Raw genomic sequence first — 24,122 nt, 5'->3', positions numbered from 1 at the left:
CCTTGGAGGTCATCTAGTCCAACCCCCTGCTCAGGCAGGAAACCCTATACCATTTCAGACAAATGGCTGTCCAGTCTCTTCTTAAAAACTTCCAGTGTTGGAGCATTCACCACTTCTGGAGGCAGGTTGTTCCACTGGTTAATTGTTCTAACTGTCAGGAAGTTTCTCCTTAGTTGTAGGTTGCTTCTCTCCTTGATTAGTTTCCATCTGTTGCTTCTTGTCCTGCCCTCAGGTATCTTGGAAAATAGCTCTCTATTCCCTACAACCTTTCTCTCCCCTACAGCAGGGGTCCCTAACCTCTGGTCCGTGGACCAGCACTGGGCCAGAGCATGCCAGAAACTGGGCCATGCAAAGAAGTGAAGCCCCTTCCGTAGGATGCAGGCAGCACACAAAACCACGCCCCTTCTAATCCATGGAAAAACTTCTCTCCATGGAACTAGTCCCTGGTGCTGAAAAGGCTGCCCTACAGTCATTTCCATTACCGGTAGTAACATTTAACCAACCTTGAATAACTTTCAAAAGATAGCAAGGTCAAAACTGAAATCCCACAGCTGTAAACTAAATCAATAAAACATACATACAAACAAACAAACAAGCAAACAAATAAATAAACAATGCCACAACCCCTACATTAGAATGTGGATAAGAAAAATAATGAGTGAGGTGTTACTAACAACTTGAGAAAGCTATCCAAAGTTATTTTTGGCTAACTATTGGTACTTAGCATTATGAATAGTAAAGCATGCTGTCAACTTCCAAAAATCTGTTCCTGAATTACTATTATGAGGATCTTTTTTCTAAGGAACCAATCACATTCTAACAAGCTTATATTGATTCTACATAGGGAATCTTTACAATTTCTCTGGAAATTTTATTTGAATTAGAATGAGGCAATCAGATTAGGATTGTGTGTCTCCCTAATTATGGCAGCCTTTTTCCTCCAACAGCCTTTTATCTTAGTGAGCTGTAAATCTTTTAATTTCCCAAGGACTACTGACATTTTAAAAACCATCTGTAAACTTCACTTTTTTATTGTCTTCTAAAATGCCATGAATGTTTTGATTGTTTCTAACAATTTAAAATTATGATTACATTTAAAACTGGTTTACAAGATACAAAGTATTCCAGTTCTGCCCTACTATTCTTACATGTAAGAAATCACCCATAAATTTATTATCTTTCAAGAGTTCTGAAAAAATACACTGTAAACACATTTTTCCAAAATTCTTTTGATTTTTCTTCTTTAACAGTGGTTTTGAAATATTTCTAATATAGCTTGATAAATGATTTAAGTTGTTCTACTTAAATATTCACCTGAATTCAGCTGACTTGGCCCAATTACATTGACCCATCCCACCTGGTCAAGCAGAGGGTTATGCTATGAATCCTTCAGCCAAAGAATTTTGACTGGCGGGATCTAGGAGGAGGAGGAGGAGGAGGAGGACCTTCTCTCAGTTACCCAATCCTTTGGAACAGTGGTTCTCAACCTTTTTAATGCCACAACCCCCAACCGGTCGTAAGTCGAGGACTAAACCGGTCGTAAGTCGAGGACTACCCAACCGATCGTAAGTCGAGGACTTTCCCTGCCCAGGAGCGCCGCGCATGCGTGGTTCCGCCCCCCTGCCCCGGCCGAGGCATAGCTGGCAAGCGGCAGAGACGGAGCAGGCTGACCACCAGCTGGCCCAGCTCAAGGGAGGTAAGGCACCCGCCGGAAAAGGGGGAAAAAATGGTGGACAGCCTTGCTTGGCGACCCCCGTGAAATGGTCGATCGACCCCAAATGGGGTCGCGACCCATAGGTTGAGAACCGCTGCTTTGGAACATCTTACCTTCAAAGGTGAGGCAAGCCCCACCCCCCATTCTTTGGTTATTTTTAGAAGAGTGTTAAGGCTAGCTATGCCAATTAGTATGAGGAACTAAGAGGGCAATGAAACCTGAGGGTGGCTGATAGCTTGAGGGCATTCCTTCTACTTGTAAACTTTTTTAGTCTTTTGAATGTTTTAACTTTGATTTTCATATTTACCTGTAAATTTTAATCTTGTTCTTAATTCTGTTTTTAACTGTGCTTCTAGCCATGTGTATATCATTTTATTATATAGTTGTAAACTGACCAGAGTCATTTAGATGAGCTGGGAGGTGTAGGAATTTAATAAATAAAAACATGCATATCATATGTACAGAATGAAGAATACAAACACTGGGCAGTATTGGCCTGCAGGATTTAGTGACTGTGGTATTGACAACAGTTTTCCTAACATTTCGCCAGCAACTATGGATGGAGAAACATCAGGAAATCTGTTACCTAGAACATGGTCATTAAATCATGAGGCTAAACACTGCCTGGAGTTTTCTTGGCAAGATTTCAGAACTGATTTGCCACTGTCTTTTCTAGGGCTAAGACAGAAGAACAAGGCCAAGCTGGTTGGGTGCTTAAGGTGGGACTAAAGCTCACAATCTTCAGTTTCTAGCCTGATGCTGTAAGAATTAAAACAAACTGACTCTCACATGAATATAATGATGATAATGGTAATATGGTGATATGGTGATGGTGGTGGTGGTGGTGGTGGTGGTGGTGATGGTGGTGGTGGTGGTGGTGGTGGTGGTGATGATGATGATGATGATGATGATGATGATGATGATGATGATGATAATAATAATAATAATAATAATAATAATAATAATAATAATAATAATAATAATAATAGAGTTGGAAGGAACCTTGGAGGTCTTCTAATCCAACCCCCTGCTCAGGCAGGAAACCCTATACCAGTGGTTCTCAACCTGTGGGTCGGGACCCCATTTGTGGTCGATCGACCATTTCACAGGGGTCGCCAAGCAAGGCTGTCCACCATTTTTTTTTCTGCTATTTTTTTTGTCCGCCATTTTTTTCCCCTTTTCCGGCGGGTGCCTTACCTCCCTTGGGCTGGGCCAGCTGGTGGTCGGCCTGCTCCGTCTCTGCCACTTGCCAGCTATGCCTCGGCCGGCGCAGGGGGCGGAACCACGCATGTGCGGCGCTCCTGGGCAGGGAAAGTCCTCGACTTACGACCGGTTTAGTCCTCGACTTACGACCGGTTTAGTCCTCGACTTACGACAGGTTTAGTCCTCGACTTACGACCAGTTGGGGTCGCGGCATTAAAAAGGTTGAGAACCACTGCCCTATACCATTTCAGACAAATGGCTGTCCAGTCTCTTCTTAAAAACTTCCAGTGTTGGAGCATTCACAACTTCTGGAGGCAGGTTGTTCCACTGATTGATTGTTCTGTCAGGAAATTTCTTCTTAGTTCTAGGTTGCTTCTGTCTTTGATTATTTTCCATTTATTGCTTCTTGTCCTGCCTTCAGGTGTGGTGTTGTCTGGTTAATGCATAGTCTTTCAGTTTCAATTTTCAGATGCTGATACTTTGTGATCTTCTCCAATTCTTTATCTTCTATTCTACTATGCCCTGGGTACCAGCACATCAATTATCTATACTTTCTCCTTTTCAACCACAGTTAAATATGTGGTTGATATGTTATGTTTGTTGTTGTTGTTGTTAATTTCGAAGTCATGTCTGACCCATCGCGACCCCATGGACAACGTTCCTCCAGGTCTTCCTGTCCTCTACCATCTTCTGGAGTCCATTTAAGTTCACGCCTACTGCTTCAGTGACTCCATCCAGCCACCTCATTCTCTGTCGTCCCCTTCTTCTATTGCCCTCAATCTTTCCTAGCATTAGGCCCTTCTCCAGTGAGTCCTTCCTTCTCATTAGGTGGCCAAAGTATTTGAGTTTCAACTTCAGGATCTGGCCTTCTAAAGAGCAGTCGGGGTTGATCTCTTCTAGGACTGACTGGTTTGAACGCCTTGCAGTCCAAGGGACTCGCAGGAGTCTTCTTGATATGTTATATAGTATGTTATAAACCAAGCTTTTATTAGCACGCATTAGGAAATCCCACAATATTTCAACCTGCTAATTTTTGACTACTTATCCAACAATATGCTTTCACTGATTATTTATTACTGATACATGATAATTATTAAAGATGTTTCAATGAATCATTTTGGAAATTGTGTTATATTTTTATTTACAATCGGGTGTGATCTTCTTGCATGAGCTGAGTATATAATCTACTGTTTCTTCTGCTGTTTTGCACAATCTGAACTTTGATGACTTTTCCATCCTGGCTAGTTCGAATAGCTTGCTCTTGCACATCCAAAATCAAGCCTTTACTTCCTTTTTTTAATGTTCCAGTTGTAAGCCATTACAAGGTTTTATCTTTATCTACTTTCCCCTTGATCTTTTGAAGAAATTGACCATGCAATGCTTTTCCTTGCCAATGTTCTGTTCATATTTTTATTACATTATTTTGTGGGGAATATTAAAAAGGCAGAATATTATATTTCCCCAAAGGATCTTAAAGGCAGAAAAGCAGGCCCAGTTTTTTTTAACAGCCGCAAGCAGAAACTAAGCAGGCCAGCTCTGTAGAAATGCAGATTTGATAATCCTATTCAGAAAGACTGAGGTTCCATTCAGGAGCAAATACTACCAGCAGAAGCCCATTCAAGACAGGATCTTTTAAAATACCTTGGAGCAAGATTTGATAGCTAACAACAGCAGAGTGATAGGATTAGAACCAGCAACCCCTCACCTAAAAATCCAACATAGGACATAGTCATCAGCCACAGCCTCAGAGAAGCAGTGCATAATAGGATTAACCTACCACCATTAGGATATCAGAAGAGCACACTGAGGCCCAGGTCAAAGTTCATGCCACAGGAACAGGAACAACTCCAAAGACAAAAGCCCAAGAAGGTATAAAAACCCACCACTCCCAGCTCCATTTTGTCAGCCACCCCAGAAACACATGCTGTGTCACTGAAGTTTCTGGTAACTCAATAAACTGTACCTTCTTTCCTAAAGCAGTCTCCATTTTCTTATTCCCAGCTTGGACTGGACCTGAAAATTTTTCTTTCAACAATTTCAATATTCACTTCTTTTTCCCAGTACATTTGATAAGTTCCAATTTTTAATTTACATGAATGCTTATTCTTGGATGTGTTTTATACAATCATAATTATGATACATGTATTTATTCTTTGACAGTTAATTTAGTTTGAAGTAAATGTCTGCCTCCATTTCTGCAGGAGAGGTATAATCTATCAATATCACAATAGGGAGATAATACATAGTGTGTGGTTATCAGTTATCTTGTTTTTTGGTTCAAACTGTCCACTTTAGCTTCTGTCCAGTTACTAATTCCAGCAGTGTATCATATCACAAGGACAGCCCAGGTTTTGATGGCTTTGATGTTTCCACAATTCAATTTTATATTTAGCAATTTTCTCCCCTTCTCTGTTATAGTGCCTGCCTTTTACAATCAAATATTCCTAGAAATCTTTGTTGGTCCTAGCCTGATATTCTTCCAGAAGGCTTTAAAAAGCTGGCTGTTCTTCCACCCTTTGGTGTGGTTTTTTTTGTTAGAAGGAGTGTGCTTTAGCGAGAGAGGAACTGTCGAGAAAACTGTTCTGGATAATCTGCATGGCCTCAGATTACTACAGGGGAAAGAGTTAAGAGTGGAGGCACTAGCAGTTCACACGGAGGGTGAGAAATCAGCTGTAATGTCTGGAGGACTGGGGGAGGGAGAAAGGGAATATCTAGAGGTGGAGTCAGCATTGTGCTCAGTGTTTTGAGCAGCGAAGACAGTGTTTCAGGTGGCAGAGGCAGAGTGGGGTGGCAGCCATTGCAGCTGGGAAGTTTCCCTCCAGTGCTGACCATCTTCAGAAGAAGAGGAGGTGGTGTGATCGAAAGAGGAAACGTGGCAAACACAGAGGTCTAACATCTAGGCTAAAAACTAAACCATACAGAGTGTCACTTCTATCTATTTTGTTTGTAAATGCTTACTCCTTAGAGCCAAAAATGAATTACTTGAGGCTAGATTTAACAACAAACCGAGAGGTGAGAAACTGCTGTGTCATCATTGCAACAGAAATTTGCTTAAAGCCCTCTGTCCCAGATAGTCCTGTTAGCTTGATGGGATTTTCAACATTTTGGCTGGACTGGAGTTTTGCTCTTAGTGGCAAATCCAGGGGAGGGGTTATCTGTTTTTATATAAATGACAGATGGTGTAATAATGCCATGGTGGTTTCAAGTCTGTCTTCCCCTGATGTGGAGCTTTTGACCATCAAATTCTCTGCCTAGAGAATTTTCTGTTACCATTATCATAGCTGTATATATGCCTCCTGATGCAAACAGAAAAGAGGTTCTGAATGTTCTCTTTCATACCATCAGTGACTTATGAACTAGTTACTCAGAGGCTGCATTTATTGTAGTAGGAGACTTTAATCAAGTTGATTTGAAAGCTACTCTTCCCTATTTCCATCAATATGTGGACTTTGCAACCAGAGGGGAGAATACACTGGATCTTGCTTATTGTAATATCAAAAATGCATTTAAAGCTATCCCCCATCCTCACCTGGGTCCTTCTGATCATCTCTTAGTGCTGCTTATTCCAGCATATAAATATTTATTGCTCAGAGTAAAACCTACAGTAAAGTAGGTGAGGGCTTGGGCAAAGGAAGCTGTAGAAGCATTACAAGACTGCTTTGAGTGCACGGATTGGGGCATGTTTAAAGAAGCAGCAACTGATAATCAGCATATAAATCTTGAGGGATATGCCACTACAGTATCTGCATATATTCAAAAGTGCATAGAAGATGTCTGTGTCCTTAAAAGCAATGTTGTGAGGGCGAATGAAAAAACATGACTGACTTATGAGGTCCGCAAGATGCTGAAAGCAGGAAATGTGGTTTTTAAATCCGGTGATATGCTGGCACTTAGAACAGCCAGAGCTAATTTGAAAAGTGCCATAAAATGTGCAAAATAAGCCCATTGTCAGAAAATTCGGAACTTTTTTCTGGACCCAACAAACACCAGGCGCATGTGGCAAGGAATCCAGGCCATTATAGATTATAAGATGGCTCCATCGAGATGCAAGGATGACACAGACTTCCAAATGAGCTGAATACATTTTTTGGAAGATTTGAGGCATCAAATAGCACTTCTGCTAGGCAAGCTGAGCCCCATCCTGAGAAGCAAGTGCTTAGCTTTGATGTTACCTCTGTCCGGAAAACACTGAGGAAAGTTAACATTCGGTAGGCAGCAGGCCCAGATAACATCCCTGGGCGGGCTTTGAGAGGCTGATAAAGGATATTATTGTATCTAGCCACCCACCAGCATTTGACCCACTTCAGTTTGCTTACCGCACAATTCGCTTTACAGAAGATGCTATTTCTTCTGTTCTCCATCTGAGCTTGGAGCATTTAGAGGAAAGAAATGCTCATGTGCGTTTGTTGTTTGTTGACTTCAGTTCGGCATTTAATACAATCATTCCCCAGCATCTACTAGACAAACTGGACCTTTTAGGCTTAAACACTTTTTTGTGCAACTGGATTCTTGATTTTCTTACTAACAGGCCCCAATATGTGCAAACTGGAACAAGTATTTCTAACACCATTTTCTTGAGCATAGGTTCTCCTGAGGGCTGCGTCCTAAGCCGCTGCTGTTCACCCTGTTGACCCATGACTGTTGTGCTAAGTTTGCTGCCAACCATATTGTGAAGTAGTGGACCTTATTCAAGATGACAAGGAGGTGCTTACTGCAAGGAGTTTGAGGGTTTGGTGAACTGGTGTAAGAAAAACAACCTAGTTTTAAACATAGGTAAAACCAAAAAGATCATTGTTAATTTCAGAAAAGGCAGGCACAGCCACACTCCTCTGTATATTAATGATTCACCTGTGGAGATGGTTCCAGGATCAAATTTCTGGGTGTGCACTTAACGAGTAGGCTGGCTTGGTCACTCACAGCGAGACACTGGTAAATGAGCACAGCAGTGTCTGCATTTTCTGCGTTGCATGAGAAAAGTACATCTTCCTTTCCCTGTCCTTACCACTTTCTACAGAGGAATGATCGAGAGCATCCTGTCATACAGCATTACAGTCTGGTTTGGAAGCATCACTGCTTCAGACAGGAAGGCAGTACAGAGAGTTGTAAGGATGGCAGAAAAGATTACTGGCAGTTCCCTCCCTTCCATCCAGGACATAGCATAAGCGATGCTTGAGCAGAGTCTGCAAGATTGTCAGAGACACTACATATCCTCTTCACAACCTGTTTTCCTTGTTACCTTCTGGGAGGAGGCTTTGTGGTATCTGAAGTAGAACATCCAGATTCAGCCACAGTTTTGTTCCATACAATATTAATCTTGTGAATTCTAAAGCTTCCTCTTTCCACTATGTATTCAAGATGGACAGCGATTAACATTTATGTTATTTTTATGTAAAGGTGTAGGTTTATACATATGTTGTATATAGCATGTTTAAATGTGTGTTGTGTATGTGTACACTTTTGAGAGCAACAAAATTTCATTTTTAATGTGTGCCAATGTACCCACAGTAAAAAATGACAATAAAGGTTATGTATCTATCTTGCCTGGATGCATGAGATTTCTTATTGTTCTTCTTGTTTTTCTTATAGTTCCTATTGACATCAGCCATCTACAGTCATTTTAGAGTTGAGCAGTCTCTAAATCCCCAAATATTTATTAAATAAATAAGTAAATATATCTTCCAATCCAGGTTAAAGATTTGAACTTGTATTCATACTCAGCATGATTTTGAGTTTTTCCTTTCTATTTTCATAAACTCTGATTCCATCACTTGTATTCTAATAGATCTAAGCCTATTGTAAGTTTGCTCCAGGCGGAAATAGTTGTATATTTTGGCCATTAACAGAATTGTTAATGTGAATCTCCCTGTGAAAGATTATGACCTTGTAGAGATTAATATATCTTTTAGGACAAAAAAATTGTTTCATGGCAGCTTTCATAGGATGGCTTCCTTTAAGAATTGCTTCTTATAAGAATATTAGTAAGTCTGTTATTAAGACTTGTTTTAATGATCTTACTCATTCCAATAAGAGCAATTTGGTGTAGGGGTTTAAGGCATCAATGTAAAAACGAGGAGACACAGTTCTGGTCCCACTTTGGGCATGAAACTGACTAGATGACTTTGGCCCATCAGTCTCTCTCAGTCCCAGCAACCACTTCAAAAACCTTGCCAAGAATACTGAAGAGATTTGTCCAGGCAGTCCCCAGGAGTCAACAATGACTCAAAAGTGCACGCACACACACACACACACACACACACACACACAAACACACACATTTCAATAGGCTTCAAAACTGCACCTACCACCTAATGTTGCTTTGGACCCTCAGAAGAGCAATATTCTTATGTTCTTACATGCTGTAGTTCCAAGGATTTAAAGTTCTAAACTGATTACGTGCCAATCTTTAGCTGTGGACACATGAACCTGCACCCAAAACATTGCTAAACCTTTCTGGCATTTATGATGTCAAAACATATTTTTCTTCCTGTTTGAACTGTTGATGCAAGGCAAACAGGTTTAGTAGCCTGTGTGTATTCAGGCAAAGCAAAACAAAACTCACCTTTTGCTTAGATGTGTTGGTGTTTTTAAAACCACATAAAAAATGGAAAGAAGGAGGGGGGAATTTTGAATAGCAATCAATTTCAAAAGAAATATATACATCTGCAATGTTTTTGCCAGATACTTGTAATATAGAATATGAATGTAATAGCTGTTTGAGAATACATTGTATAAGAGTGCTTGCTGGAATCACGTTGGCCTGCATTCATTTGGCCATCCCCTGTTATATGTGAAACAACTTTAGCATGAATCTGGAGTTACATATAGTGCTGTCACCCTCCCCCCCACCACTTTTCTAGTTTATTTCAATAGGGATAGAGATATCTATTTCTATTTCAATAGAGAATAGAAATATCTCTATTTCAATAAAGGTATTCTTGTGCACTTGTAAATAAAAGGTTTTAACCACAGATCTTTCAATGAATTTGATGAAAGAATGCATATATTTATTCACTTTAATTTTCAACATATCTCCTTAAGAAAACCCATTAGTATGCTGGAAGCACTTCAAATATCTTTCCATATGCAGTAGCTTTTTAGTAATTTTGGGGGGAAAAATAACTATGAATATATAATTTTAGGAGAAGATTACCTGGGACTGCTTTCTAATCTAGCTAGCAGTTGAGATCAGCATGTTACAGGCAGGATACAATTTTCAAGCACCTACAACTATGGAATTATCTTTCGACAGATGCTCATTCAGTGCTTATGGCATAACCTTTGTGACTTCTCATTAACCTGCTCTTAGTCAACATGTTTTTATTTTTTTGTTTTTAAAAGTAGGGGTTTTGTTTTAATAACTTGTACATAATTCTGATGTTCTAAGCAACATACAGAGAAAATAGTACTGTTTAAAAAATACATAGGATGAGGACCTACATAAGGAATTAAAACAATAATTAATACCTATCAGTATTATATCATCTCTATATGAAACTGTTTTGAGTGCCACTTAGTTGAAAAATGGGATCAAAGATTTTAAATCAATACTTCATACACACACACACACACTCACACATACACACACAATCAAATTAGTCATCTTGGCAGCAGTTCTATTATGTGGAATATATGCGATATTCCTCCCATCTATCTTTAAAATTGTAGAATAAGAATTAAAGTTCCTTCTTCTGCCTTTGACCTATATAATAGTCTCTCTCTCTCATATGTTCCTAGGATGCTACTCAAACATAAAAGTTTCTGTCAAGCAGCAAACTGAAACAAGGGTTCTATATGTCAGTTGCCGTTAGAAAACTTAGATTAACTAGTTAATTAACAAATGATTAACTAGCATTTTGTACAATGGCTTAGAGGAACAGAAATATGGATGGCCCGTGTAAATCAGTCCAGCACAAAGAAATGTCCCTGACATGGTAATTGTGTGGTTTGCCATATCTGCTGAAGGAATTCATCCTTGTTCAACTACTGCTCATCTAAAGTATATGTTGGATCCTACTGTGCAATGACCTTCCCAGAGACAATACAAAACATCTTTTTCCTGAAGAAAAGAACACTCATACTTCAAAAGTAACAGCTATCTGTCAAAATCACATCTTGAAATAAAATAAGGAAAATTTATTTTAGCTTCTGTTTCTAGGTAAGCACCACAGAAATCAAAACTATACTGTTTTATAGTTAAAACATATTTTAGGAAAACATCAGTGTTCTTATATCATAAGTAATTGATATTCTAAATTAATTTTTCAAACATCTCCACTGCAGCTAGATAGAGATTAGCAGCTGGTGGCTAATGTTAGTTCCCCAAACAACATTCTTGAGTAAAACATTCATAAATCTAGGTTCAAATGGAAATCAATTAAATTTATTTTAAAATATTTTACAAGAATCCCTAAGGTATGGTGCGACCAGGACAAGCAGATTTTCTCTTCTAGGTAGACAGCTCTACTTCTCCCTGTATCACCTGCTGAAAAAAAATTCTTGCCACAGTTCAAGCAATATCAAATTGGACAAGGCTTGAACTAGACAATTGTTGCCAACTGATTCTAGTAAGAAAGTTACTGATATAGAATAGCTGTCATGGTTCCGAAAGAAGAAGCTTTTCAAAGAACTTTGAGGCTTTGTTTACCTTAAAGAATCCTTTTATTGCTACATAGCTTTGGCACGTACATAATAAAGCAAAAAACTGAATACTCCTTCCCCAAATCACCCGTAACAAAGCATACCTCACTCCTTCATTTAACATCAATCACGTCCTCCAATTAGTTTGAAGTGTGAACTTTCCCTTCCGTATCTCCTCTGGTTACAACTGACCTTGAAAATACTGTACTGAAATATTGTTATGGCTAACTATTCCCCGAGTACATGCTTTCCCCCCTCCCTTCTAACATTGTCTGACTTTAACTCTAGAAGTGATACACAGGCTAAATAAAACATGTCTGCTTCTTCATATATTGTCAAGCAAGAACATCCGATGTTAGCAGCCTTGACAATAGCCCTCAGTAATGGAACAATTAGAGAGTCAAATTCCTGCAGAGAAGGAGTTACCTTTAATGACAGTATTACCATCTTTGCATGTTATAATAATAATAGTAGTAGAAGTAGTAGTAGTAGTAGTAGTAGTAGTAATAATAATAATAATAATAATAATAATAATAATAATAATAATAATAATAATAATAATAATAATAATAATAATAATAAAAGTTGGAAGGGACCTTGGAGGTCATCGAGTCCAACCCCCTGCTCAGGCAGGAACCCTACACCATTTCAGACAATCTTTCAAAACTGCACTAAGATGTTCTGATCAAAATCCAAAAATAGGACTGAAAATTTCTAAACTACTCACTAAATATAGAATTCTTCGACTTATGTTCAAAAAGTAAATTTTCTATTCTAAAAGCAAGGTAGAAATATTTTGGTCCCCCCCCCTCAACATTCGAACATCTCCAACTCTACTGAGATTTAAAAGTCCTTCAAGAAGTGGGTCTTCCTCTAAGCCTTTAGAGAGGATGATTGATGCCCCTTTCTTCCCTTTCTGTTCCCCCTGCCATTCTTGTCCCTTTGTCTTGTGTTGTTTTTATGTTTCTGTATTGTTCTTTGTTTTTTAAATGTTTTAACAATTGAGAACTGCCTAGGGTCACTAGGAGTGGCACATAAATTTAATAATAAATTATGGTTGGTCAGACAGCTAGCCAGATGTTTAGATTGGACATGGCATTTTGTCCACTTATTAAGTCCTTCCCAAGGACTTAGGATAGGCAGATAATGTTGTTTAATATTAATGGTATTGTCACAAGATGTAAGCTGTTCCAAGGAAAGCTGCCTTTTGCAAGCAATTTTGTCAGTGCTGATGGTGTTCAAGTGGTGCTTTGGGATTGCACGCAATGAGTCTGTTACTCATTGGTACTATCTTTGTTTACTTTTGCCACTGTCATTCTATTTCTACTTGTGACTTTTTATATTTTGTGGGTTTTGCCAATTTTTCTCTTCTGCTATCTCTAGGTACCGCAACATCCATTATCCAGATTTTTTTTTTCTTATTAACAGTTTTTAAGTTTGGAGTGTTGTGTGGCAGGTGCTTGTCTGTTTGAATTCTAAAATCCCAGATAACTTTAACTTCTACTTTTTTTTCTTTTACTTTGTGTATTTTGTGGTTTTCTTGATGGTGGATAAATGGTACTTCTTGCAGATATTCTAATGCACCATTATTTGTAGTCAGTCTGTGTAATATTTTTGCAGCAGCTAATAAAGTGGTCCATTGTTTATTCAGCTTTTTTGCAAAGGTGGCATTTGCTGTCTGTTGCTGTCTTCTCAATTCTGGCTTTGTATGCATTTGTTTTTAAAGCTTGATCTTATGCATCCAGAATTAGCCCCTCTGTGTCTTTTTTCAACTTTCCTGCACTTAGTCATTGCCAGATCTTGTTGTTATCTGGTTACCTGCTATGTTTTTTCTAACTATTCTTCATTTGGTTTTTCTTATGGACCATACTGGTCTCTTCAGTATTCAGTAAGCCTTTCTGGTATACTAATTTCAGCGCATCTTCTTTACTGTCTTCACATATTCTTCCAATACCCTTTTTCCTTCTTCTTCTTCAACTGTCTGATGTATTTGTAACATTCCACATCCATCTATTCTCTTTGATAAATAGAGTCTTTTATCATCTCTGCTTGAAAAACGGCATGATTCTCTGTGTCACTATTTTTCTCATCTTCATATTCAGAGCTCCTAATTTAATTTGAATTGCACTGTTTCTTCTTTGTCAGGTGTTCACTGGTTCATTGCGGTGTTACATAGATGGATTGGAAGAAAGGTTTCTGATTCAATTGAAATTAGAGACTCTTCCTATAGCATGTGAAATTGGCGCTTTGAGTCTGCTGGGGTTTTTGGCTATGATTGTTATTTGTTGCTTTATTATTTCTAGTGCTTCTGTGATATTCGTTGTATCAAGGTGATAATTATCAATCAGATATTATTTAGTCTTCTTGTTCTTCAGCTTCTTTTCTTTCATCTGCTCTAGCTTGCTTGTACCTGATCTTAGCATTCTGATCTTATTTTCCAAACTGACCTTCCATTTTAGTGATGCACTTTGGCTTCTTTTTCTTCTCTGTTGATTTTCATCCAAGGTATTCAATTATAACAGCAGTTGTGCTGTACCATCAGTTTGTTTCTTGCAGTGAGCTGTTTATATTTGATACTATAGTACTGGCATTTCTTAATACTTGTGCTAACTGTTTTTTAGTAACAGGTTTCAATGCAGGCATCCTTATTCTGTTGCTTTTACACTGTTCTAGATGTTCTAGATGCTCAGCTATTCTTTGTTTCAATTCCTTTTGTCTTTTTAGTTACAGAGCTTTGTTTTATTCTGAAAAGAAGGTAGAGGATGGGATGCCTAGTTTGGGAATGAAAATGATTCAATATCTATATTGGCTTTCTCTACTGCTGACTCCCCCTTTTTGTCTCCATTGTCTGAGCTACTTCTGGGAAGGTTTTGATTTCCTTGCCCTGGATAGAGACTTTTGCAGTTCTTCCAATCTGCTTCTGTGAATACTTTATTTTATACTATAAATTGACCTTGATCTGCTAGCCTCTGGTTATGGATGTTACGGATGTTATTTTTTCCATAACTGGCATTTTTTTCAGATATCTATTCTCATTGGACTTTATTTGTAAGAGCAAATCTTTATTTCTTTGTTTTCAGTCTTTGTATATTTGTGACAGAGAAGCAATTTTTCTTCCAGTAGTCCTGCAGCTGCTGGCCCTGGTTGTGCAGCAACAGATGTCCAGAAACTCTAACATCTAGCATGGGCCTTGTTGATTTGGGCAATGACCAATACAGTATGAATTTCTGTAAGTTATGTTTCACCAGATTGCTTATGGAAAGGACACTTTTTGTCTGGCTCCTCTGATGAGACCTGTCCAGTAAGGTTGAACCTCTGGCATAGCTCTCATCTTCCTTAGAACACATATGCCCACAACCAGATCAAGGTAGTGCCTTACTGGGGGTATTATTATATTAAAAGACAAGAGAAAGATGAAATGCAACTAACAATACGATATTTGCAAATGTAGATAAATGAGATAATCCTTTCATTACTTTAGTATGAGTTCATTTCATCTGTTTGCTTAAAAAAAACATTTCTTTGGCCAAATAAAGATAGCTTTGCTGGAACAGTTTGGTGGATATTTTTACCACCAACCTGTTAACAAAATTAATAATTGATAACATACGTTCCAATGAACATCCTTGTTCATTCTGTCTAAAACAATTTCTTATTTTATGAGAGTGTATGTGAGAAAAAGGTGAATTGAGGGGCGGGGGGGGGATTTTCAATATATTCCTGAAAAGTATGTTCCACAGAGCTTTCTAGCTTCCCAGAAAATTCATGGGGTTATAGGGAGGTGGGTGAAAAGATGAAAAAATCTGCTATTACATCTTTAGATTTTAATTTAATAATACTTGTTTATGTTGAGTTTTCAGCAAGGTACTGCATTACACTTAGAAGTTCTCTTCTTACTTGCTATGCAAAACAACGCAGGAACAGTATTCAATACTTTGACTTCATCTTGTCATTCTGCTTTTGTGATTGTGTTGCTTGTCCTTACAACCAGTTCTGAACTGATCCTCCTCCCTCAGTCATCAGCTTTGCCACTATAATGATCGCTGCAATCTTAGATATAATACAGGCCAACAAACATTTACACAATTTTAAAATATTCACACCTTACTATATATGCTGTTCCTCACTGGAGACACCTCATGTACAAATGCATTCCCAGAGGTTTTCTAATTAACTGTGGTAATGTAAATTAATAGACAACAGTCTGAAAGGAGAAAATAACAGCAGGCAAGAGCACAGACACCTCAAAATTCAAAGAACTTTATAAACCCTGAATATTAACTCAAATAATAAGAAATAAAGGCATTACAGTACCTCTGAATTTGTGAAAGACAGCCCAAAGCTCAGCAATGTCTGTAGCAAAGGTAATGTCGGTATCAAGGACAATGACTCGCTCAAGATTGGCGGGAAGTGTCTTTGTGAGAACCAGCTTCATCAGTCCATAGATGCCAGAATAGTGCTTGTTGGGTATCCAGGACACTTCAGACTAATAGCCAGAAAAGACAGGGAAGAGAGAAAAGGGGGGGGGGGGGAACAGTTTACTAGAGACAATACTTAATGTCAAACAAACTGGTTCTTGGAATTAAAACAGCACTTTGCAGAACAGTGAACATATTCTTGTTCACTGAGATACAGGGTTTTACTCCAAAAGTTAATGTTATTCCACCCACAAAAAGCCTCTGAAATATCCAGAGTGACATCCTAGCAGCATCAGCATAATTTTAGTGTGAACAAGTCATGCAAATCTCTCACCTTATTGCCCTACAAATGTGTTTGGACCATTAAACTTCTGTTCAAAAGCTGCCACTCATGGCATTTACTTTAGTTTTCCAAAAGAGCCAAAAAAGATGCCAATTGAAGCTCCATCACAATGGAGAAGACTTTTTAATAGCAGCCCAATTTCTCTGCGAGTCCTTCCCAGAGACACGTTTGGCTGCCTCTTCATTTTGTTTTGTTCCATCTGATTTTTAGCTGGATTTTTCAACTGCTGTCTTTCATTATCTGATATTATGTATTGAAAATTGTGCTTTAGTTTTGAGTTGGAATTATTTTATGTCCAGTACTAGTTTTAATATGTAAATAAAAATATAAAAAAATAATAATAAAAAAAATATTTTTAAAATTTACTTTATTTTTATTTATTTATTTATTTATTTTTTATTTAACACTAACTTGTATGCCGCCCTTCTCCCCACGGGACTCAGGGCGGCTCACAGCACATTAAAACAACACAAAAACATTTCCCCTTTAAAAGCCAATTAAAACCAAATATTTATAGCTGTGACATTATTAAAATCTTTAAAAATTTTCCCTATTTAAAATTCACCCTAGGTCAGTCCCGCTTGCTGAAAAATCTCATTTAATTTCTTTTCTATCCTGAAAGTTGGCATACAATATTAAAATAAAACATAAACCAAAGTACAAATTAAATTATAAAAAGCTAGTTGATTAGAAATGTGAATGAGAAATGATGGAATTTGAAGCTGGCAACAAGCATTTATTTGTAAAATAAGGAAGTATTTCCCATATCCAGGATTGTTACACAAAGTTAGCAGTTGTTAACATTATAAACCTCTCAAATCTCCTTCACAGGGTTGGATAATTGTAGAATGATTTAAAGGGATCCAAGAAAAGTTGAGAATTACAAACTGCAACAAGATTCAGCAATCTTGTAGAATGCCATGTTAACTATAGGCCAAAATCTTATGTCACAAAAATGTGGTGGGTTTTTTTTGCAATTTATGTTCTAAAATCTCATCCAGGAGATTAAAAACTATAATTTGAGGGTTCTGGGTTTGTCAGAGTACTGTTAACCCATGACTTAAAAAAGAGAAAATAGAAATGAATAAGGGAGGCAAATAAGAAAATCTTTCCATTTGCTCTAGTAACAAGTAGAGTACTACAGTATTTGCATCTTATCTCTCAAAGGTAAAACATGTTATTACAGGTAGTCCCTAACCTATGACTGTTTGTTCAGGGAATGTCCAAAGTTACGATGGCGCTGAACAAACTGTGGTTACAAATGGTCCTTGGAGTTTTGGGCATCTCAGCTTGCCTGTGGTCACATGATCACAATCTGGGGATTTGGCTACTGGTTCACACTTAAGATCGCTTGCAGCACCCCAGGATCACATAATCAACATTTGTAGCTTTCCCTGCCATCTTCCCCAAAAAATTAATGGGGAAGCTGGCAAGGAAGTTCCCAAGTTGCTGGAGAAAGCCTTCCCTACTTTTACACCTCATGCACCCTCCCTAACCTTTACTGAGATTTCCTTGCATCCTCAAGTATCCCCTTGCACATTTGTATACCCTCACATGCTCCCTTTGGCTCATGCCAGATCCTCCCTTGCACCTTTGCATGCCTTCCCCAACCTGTGGTGCACCTCTCATGCAATCCCTTGGACCCTCCCTGAGCTGTGCTCTGCCTTAGGAGGAAAGCAATGACAAATCCCTTCAAAACAGTGGGAGAGGAATGGGTGGTTAAGAAATATGAAATAAAACAAACAAACAAAGTTGCCAAAAAACTTTAGGGACATGTCCATTTGGTCATCATAGGTAAACTGATGGGAAGGCACAAAACAAACAAACAAACAAACAGTATAAAAGTCTCTCATTGCCTTTACATTTTGTTAGAAAGTATTTCCCTGACAAATACTGATGCTTTTATCTTGAGAGGCTATTCCTGTGAATCCTATTTTGAAAGATATTGCTAAGGTCAAGAATAAAGAAATAAATCTTTCTAAATCATAGTATTTGCCAAGTGAATGTATTTATGTGGGCAGGGGTGTATGTAGCCAGAACACTTGTGCACGGATGATCCCATTTTTCTCAATTTCCTTGACCCCTTTTCTTAAAAGTTGTCACAGTGTTTATTTAGAGAAATGAGTTAGAAAAAATGAAATTGCAATAAGTATAAGCATTTTATACCCTTAGCAATGACTGTTTTACATTGGTATTGTATTTTAGTTTCAAGGATACAGCTTTACTGAACCATGAATATACTGTCTTTCAAGCACAAGGACATAGATGTAGCCTCCCTCTTACAGTTTTAGGGAACATAGTTTTTTAAAATAAAAAAAAATGTTTACAAAATCAGAGTGGAAAATGGATTAGGATTCATATTTTGGAAGAAATTGCAGCCCTCTTGTGGGATTGCAATTTCGATGTACAACCTATTTTCAATGTACAATCAACTAAATCCATATGCAGTTAACAAGTAATTGTCGACTTACAACACTTTCTTTTACCAATCACACAAACTTACAACAGAATTAAAAAAGTAACTTACGACCAATCCTTGCCTTTATGACTAGCACTGATGATGTTACCTAGTTTGGGTAATGAAACGTCTGCAAGAAAACAAGCAAGCTCAGAGAGCACCAAGGACCCCTCATGTCAACCCTGGGCTACAATCTCACTTATTAGTAAATTAACAATTGTTGTAGCATCCCCACTGCCAAGGTGTGATCAAAATTTGGGTGCTTGGCAATTGACATGCATTTACAATGATTGCAGTGTCCTGGGGTTATGTGACTGCCATTTGTCACCTTCACAGCTGGCTTCTGACAAGGAAAGTCAATGGGGGAAATGGATTAATTTAACTACTGCCTGTTTCATTTAACAATTGCAATGATTTATTTAGCAACTATGGCAAAAAAAGTTAAAATCAGGCATGACTCACCTAGACAACTGCCTTGTTTTAGCAGTAGAAATTCTGGTCCCAATTGTGGTTGTAAGTTGATGACTACCTATACAATATGGTCCATGTCTTTTATGAAACTGACCAATAGGAACCAGCATTAGCATTTTGAAATTTGTTACTGGGCATCCTCCAGTTGCTTTGGAAACACAATTCATAGATTTTTTCTAACAGCTACTGGTCTTATTAGTTTAGAATTCTCAATGTTGGAACCCAACCAATCTAGAAGAACCTAACGAAAAACAAAGGCTTTGGACATCAATTATACTGCAGTTACTTAGTCTTTCTTATCCTCAAGGAAGAACCAGTTGAAACATGGTTTTATTAAATTTTTGTGGAATTAGCACAGAGAGGAGTATGGATCTGAATTGCAATGGAAAGTTTGGCCATTCCATTCATTCACATGCTAAAACTTCGCACTGGCCTATTTTGGAAAAAATGCTTCTATATTGGATATAGCAAAATGATTATTAATACTAAAATATATATTTTAATGGCAAATACAGGCAGTCCTCGGCTTACAACAGTTCATTTAGTGACCATTCGAATTTATAACGGCCATTTTTTACACTTATGACCATTGCAGTATTCCCATGGTCACATGATTTACATTCGGATGCTTGACAATTGGCTCACATTTATGACGGTTGCACTGTCCTGAGGTCATGTGATCACATTTTGCAATCTTCTGACAAGCAAAGTCAATGGAGATTCACTTAACAACCATGTTACTAATTTAAGAACTCCAATGATTCGCTTAACAACTGTGGTGAGAAAAATCGTAAAATGCAGCAAAATTCACTTAACAAATTTCTTACTTAGCAACATAAATTTTGGGCTCTATTGTAGTCATAACTTGAGGACTACCTGTAACTAAGGTAAAAGAAGATCTCAGCAGTTGAAAGCCAACAAACACCATCATTTATTCCACAAAACAAATTCCTGGCTCTATCCCAGGGGTTGTCCAACCCACATCTGCGGTTCAGTGCCCGGCTGCAGCCCATTCAGAACCAGGCTGAGGAAGTGGTGGGTGAGCATGCATGTACGAAGCTGCATTTGTGAAAGTGGTGCATGCATGAGCAAAACCCTCCCTTCTCCCCACCCTGTCGCCTCCATTGGTCTGCCGAGCTGGAAAGGTTGGGGACCGCTGCTCTATCCAACTTGTGTTATCATCCTGCCCCTTATAAAAATCTTAAGTGTAACTTCAAAATATCAAAAGACAGATCATCCTGGCTTTAGACAACAGAGCATTGACATTTTATGATCATATAGGATCCATAGGTTTAAAGCCAGATTCTGCAGAATAAGTGCCTAAGCATTCATTTAAAATGCAAATACATATTTTTTTTCAGTTTAAAAAAATGGTTTCTACTCAGTTGGCTATTACTTTGAATTAAATATATTATAAGGAAGTGCTACATAGTCCTAACACGACTCCCTCCTGCATTTGAAGAAGAGTCCTGGTGGCACACTGATTCAAGTGCAGTATTGCAGGCAAACTCTGCCCAAGCCTGGAGTTCAATCCTGACAGGGCTCAAGGTTGACTCAGTCCTCCATCATCCCGAGGTTGGTAAAATGAGGACCCAGATTGGGGGCAATATGCAAATAATGCTCTACATTGTAAACCGTCAGAGAGTACTATGAAGCATTGTGTAGCAGTATATAAGCCTAAATGCTATTGCTATTTGACTAACAAAGTGAGCCTGGCTCATTTAACATTTTATATGGAAACAAAAAGTTAAAAAAAAAAACCTGTGGCAAATTAATCACCTTAGGTTTCTCCATATAAGATAATTTCACCATGCTCATGTTGCAACAAGTCTTGCAAAATTAAAAATAAACCTTCTTTGTGGGTTTACTAGCCTGTGTGATATGAACGCATGTGCATGATTTAAATAAATAATTAAATCTAGGGAAAGAGCCAGATGGAGAAGTGGATGGAAGAAAGTTTTAAATCTCTGCTTCGTTGTCACCCCAGTGTTAAATAAAGCCCTCACATCTGCCATTTGCTATGGAAGAAAAGTTTCCTTTGGCAACAGCTGGAGATTTAATCCCACTGTGAGTAGAAAATATGAGAACGTTCAATAGAAGGGGGGGGGGGCTGCAGCCAGGGCCAAGTATCAGTTTTCTCCACCCCAACTACAAATTCGGTCTCACTACAAAGAAGCAATTTGATAAAAAATAAAACAACATTACACAACTAACGATCCAAGCCCAAACAACATGAATGTCACATTTAATTTGATTTTAAATTAAACTCAGTGGGAGTCATTTGAAATGGACTGTTCCTGACCTTAATGTGACATTTTCACAGATATATTTTTGAAGTATTTGATTAAGTTAAGTTAGAAATCCTTATAAAAGTGCAGTGTTGCCAGGTCTTTACGTTGTTCTGAAAGAACCTTTAGGATCATGCTAGTGAACCATTTCATTTTCATAAATATTCTGATATATATTCTTTATATCAGAAAATATGAGAGAGAAAGAGGAAGCACACTTGCTTATAACCTTTATATATATATTTCTTCTCTATACTTTGGGGAATGACACTACTGCATAGAAACACTGACTGCTTTGGAAGAATTAAAAAAATACCTTAAAAGTTATTAATTTTTGTGGCTTCCAAGTGGAGAAGACAGAGGGCTAACACGGGTCTGAAAAGTGAAGACTGACAACTGGGAAGCAAGCTGACAAGGAGAATCCAGGGATCACCCACATATGCTCTGGAAGTCAGTTCCTAATGAGGAAACCTAAGAATCTGGAGAGACTCTGTGGGCAATTCATAGAGTGCTGGACCAAGAAAGGAGTACCAAGCTCAGAATCTCATGTGGAGTCTGTTTAAGGACACTAGGGCACATTTATAAGTAACAGGGATTTTCCAAGGAGCAGAACAACAGCTGGTTGGTGAACTCTCAGCCCGGATTAAAGTTAAAAGTAAAAAACAATTGCAAGGATGTAAAAAAAAAATAATTAGAAACAAAAAGCTTGCCAAGAACATGAGTTAAGAAAATTTAAAAAGGATTAAGGGGACAGCTGAATTTGGATTTTTATTTTAAAGTACTTTTGATTTATTAAATAAATAATACATACCTCTGTGGGAAGAGGAACTGTTTAAACTTGCTAAACAGGACAACTAGTTGGTTTCATTTAAAAAAAGAGATAAGAGAATGTTGCAAAGGATTGTGTGACCATAGATCTACAGAGTGCTGAATGGGACCAAAGAATTAAGGAAGAGAAGAACAAAGTTCTCTTATCTTTTTTCTTTAGAGATTATAAATAAAAATAGAGACATAACTACTACCATAAAGCAGCAAAAATCTCAGAAGGGAGATTAACAGAGCAAGTAACAGAAAAAGGAATTATGGCAGAGATTTTATAAAGGATGTTTGAAGAATTGGGGAAGAATGTTACAGCCTCAGTGACTGAATCTTTCGGTAGTCCTCAACGTATGACCACAATTGAGCTCAAAATTTCTGTTACTAAGCGAGACAGTGGTTGTAAGTTTTCCCCCATTTCACGATCTTTCTTGTTAAGTGAATCACTGCAGTTGTTAAGTTAGTAACATAGTTGTTTAGTGAATCTGGCTTTCCCATTGACTTTGCTTGTTTGAAGGTTGCAAAAGGTGACCCCGGGACACTGCAACCATCATAAATATAAGTCAGTTGCCAAGCATCTGAATTTTGATCACCTAATCATACGGATGCTGCAACGGTCATAAGTGTGAAAAATGGTCATAAGTCACTTTTTTCAGTGCCGTTGCAACTTTGAATGGTCACTACATGAATTATTGTAAATCGAGGACTACATGTATTAAAATAGGTCTGGTTTTACTTAAGGGGAGAATAGAAGAAAGATTTGCAAATATGAAAGAAAAAAATGAATAAAAAATTTAAAGAATCTATAATATAAATGAACAGAGAGATTGAACAAATTAAAGACAAAATGGACATTTCAAATAACCAATAATCAAGACATGGAAAAAAATAGATAATGTGGCACTGTTGGAATTAAGAGAGAAAGAATTTTGTTTGAGACAGAGCTATTACAGTGGGATCTGTAAAGATATTGTTAAATATTGAGGCTGTCAACGCTGCTAACATTGGATGTTCTTGCTTTGACAACAGATGGAAATGCAGCCATTTTCTCTATTGCTTTTAGAATTAGTTGATGCTGGGAGGGGGAATAGGAATGAGAGTCCAGCTAGTCAAAACAATAATATCTTAGCTGTGGGAACCCAAGGACATTGGGCCCAGAGCTGATAGTGTTTTGGCCAGCTAGAGAGCTGGGGAGAAAGCCCATGCTTCAAGCTAATTGGGGAATGTGATTTATGACAGTTTATTGGAGGAGGGAATTGTACTTTGTTTCCAGGGGAGGGGAATTTAGTTTTTGGTTTCAACTATGTAGTGCCGATATGTTGTTTCTCGAATAAAAGATTCTTTAAGGTAAACAGTGCCTCGAAGTTCTTTTGAAGAGTTTCATCTGTTGGAACCATGACAGAGAAATGTTTTGAAAGGGAATGAAGAAGATGTTGGTGCAGATCAGGACAAAGTACATAGAATAGTTTATTAATTGATTGTCTTGTGACCTTATCAACAAGATAAAGGAAAAATAAAACTCATAATCTGATTCCAGGATAAAATACAGTGATATAATATATATGTGATAATGCAAGGAATCAGCACAAGAAAAATTTTACTGATAAGAAACAGAGGGCTAAGAAAAATGGTGAACATACCAAGATTTGTGGAAAATATTTTATATAAAGTAATTGGAATTGAAAAACATAAAACAGAACTTGAAATTCTATTGTGTACAAATGATGATCATGGGATTGCTAGAATGTACAAACTTTTCATTGAAAATCTTTAT

General features: G+C 37.8%; 1 protein-coding gene across 1 annotated transcript in view; it reads right to left on the bottom strand.

The window, feature by feature from the left end:
* The window catches only part of LARGE1 (LARGE xylosyl- and glucuronyltransferase 1), a 188,488-nt gene that overhangs the window by 119,550 nt on the left and 44,816 nt on the right, over positions 1 to 24,122 (bottom strand). Inside the window, exon 4 of the mRNA XM_015812827.1 lies at positions 15,869 to 16,040. Coding sequence (XP_015668313.1) covers positions 15,869 to 16,040 — 172 coding nt within the window. The remainder of the gene's footprint in view (positions 1 to 15,868; positions 16,041 to 24,122) is intronic.

The sequence above is a fragment of the Protobothrops mucrosquamatus genome, unplaced genomic scaffold, assembly GCF_001527695.2.
Source record: "Protobothrops mucrosquamatus isolate PMUCROS unplaced genomic scaffold, P.Mucros_1.0 scaffold113, whole genome shotgun sequence".
Lineage (NCBI taxonomy): Eukaryota > Metazoa > Chordata > Lepidosauria > Squamata > Viperidae > Protobothrops > Protobothrops mucrosquamatus.
This window is presented reverse-complemented; position numbering and strand designations above follow the sequence as displayed.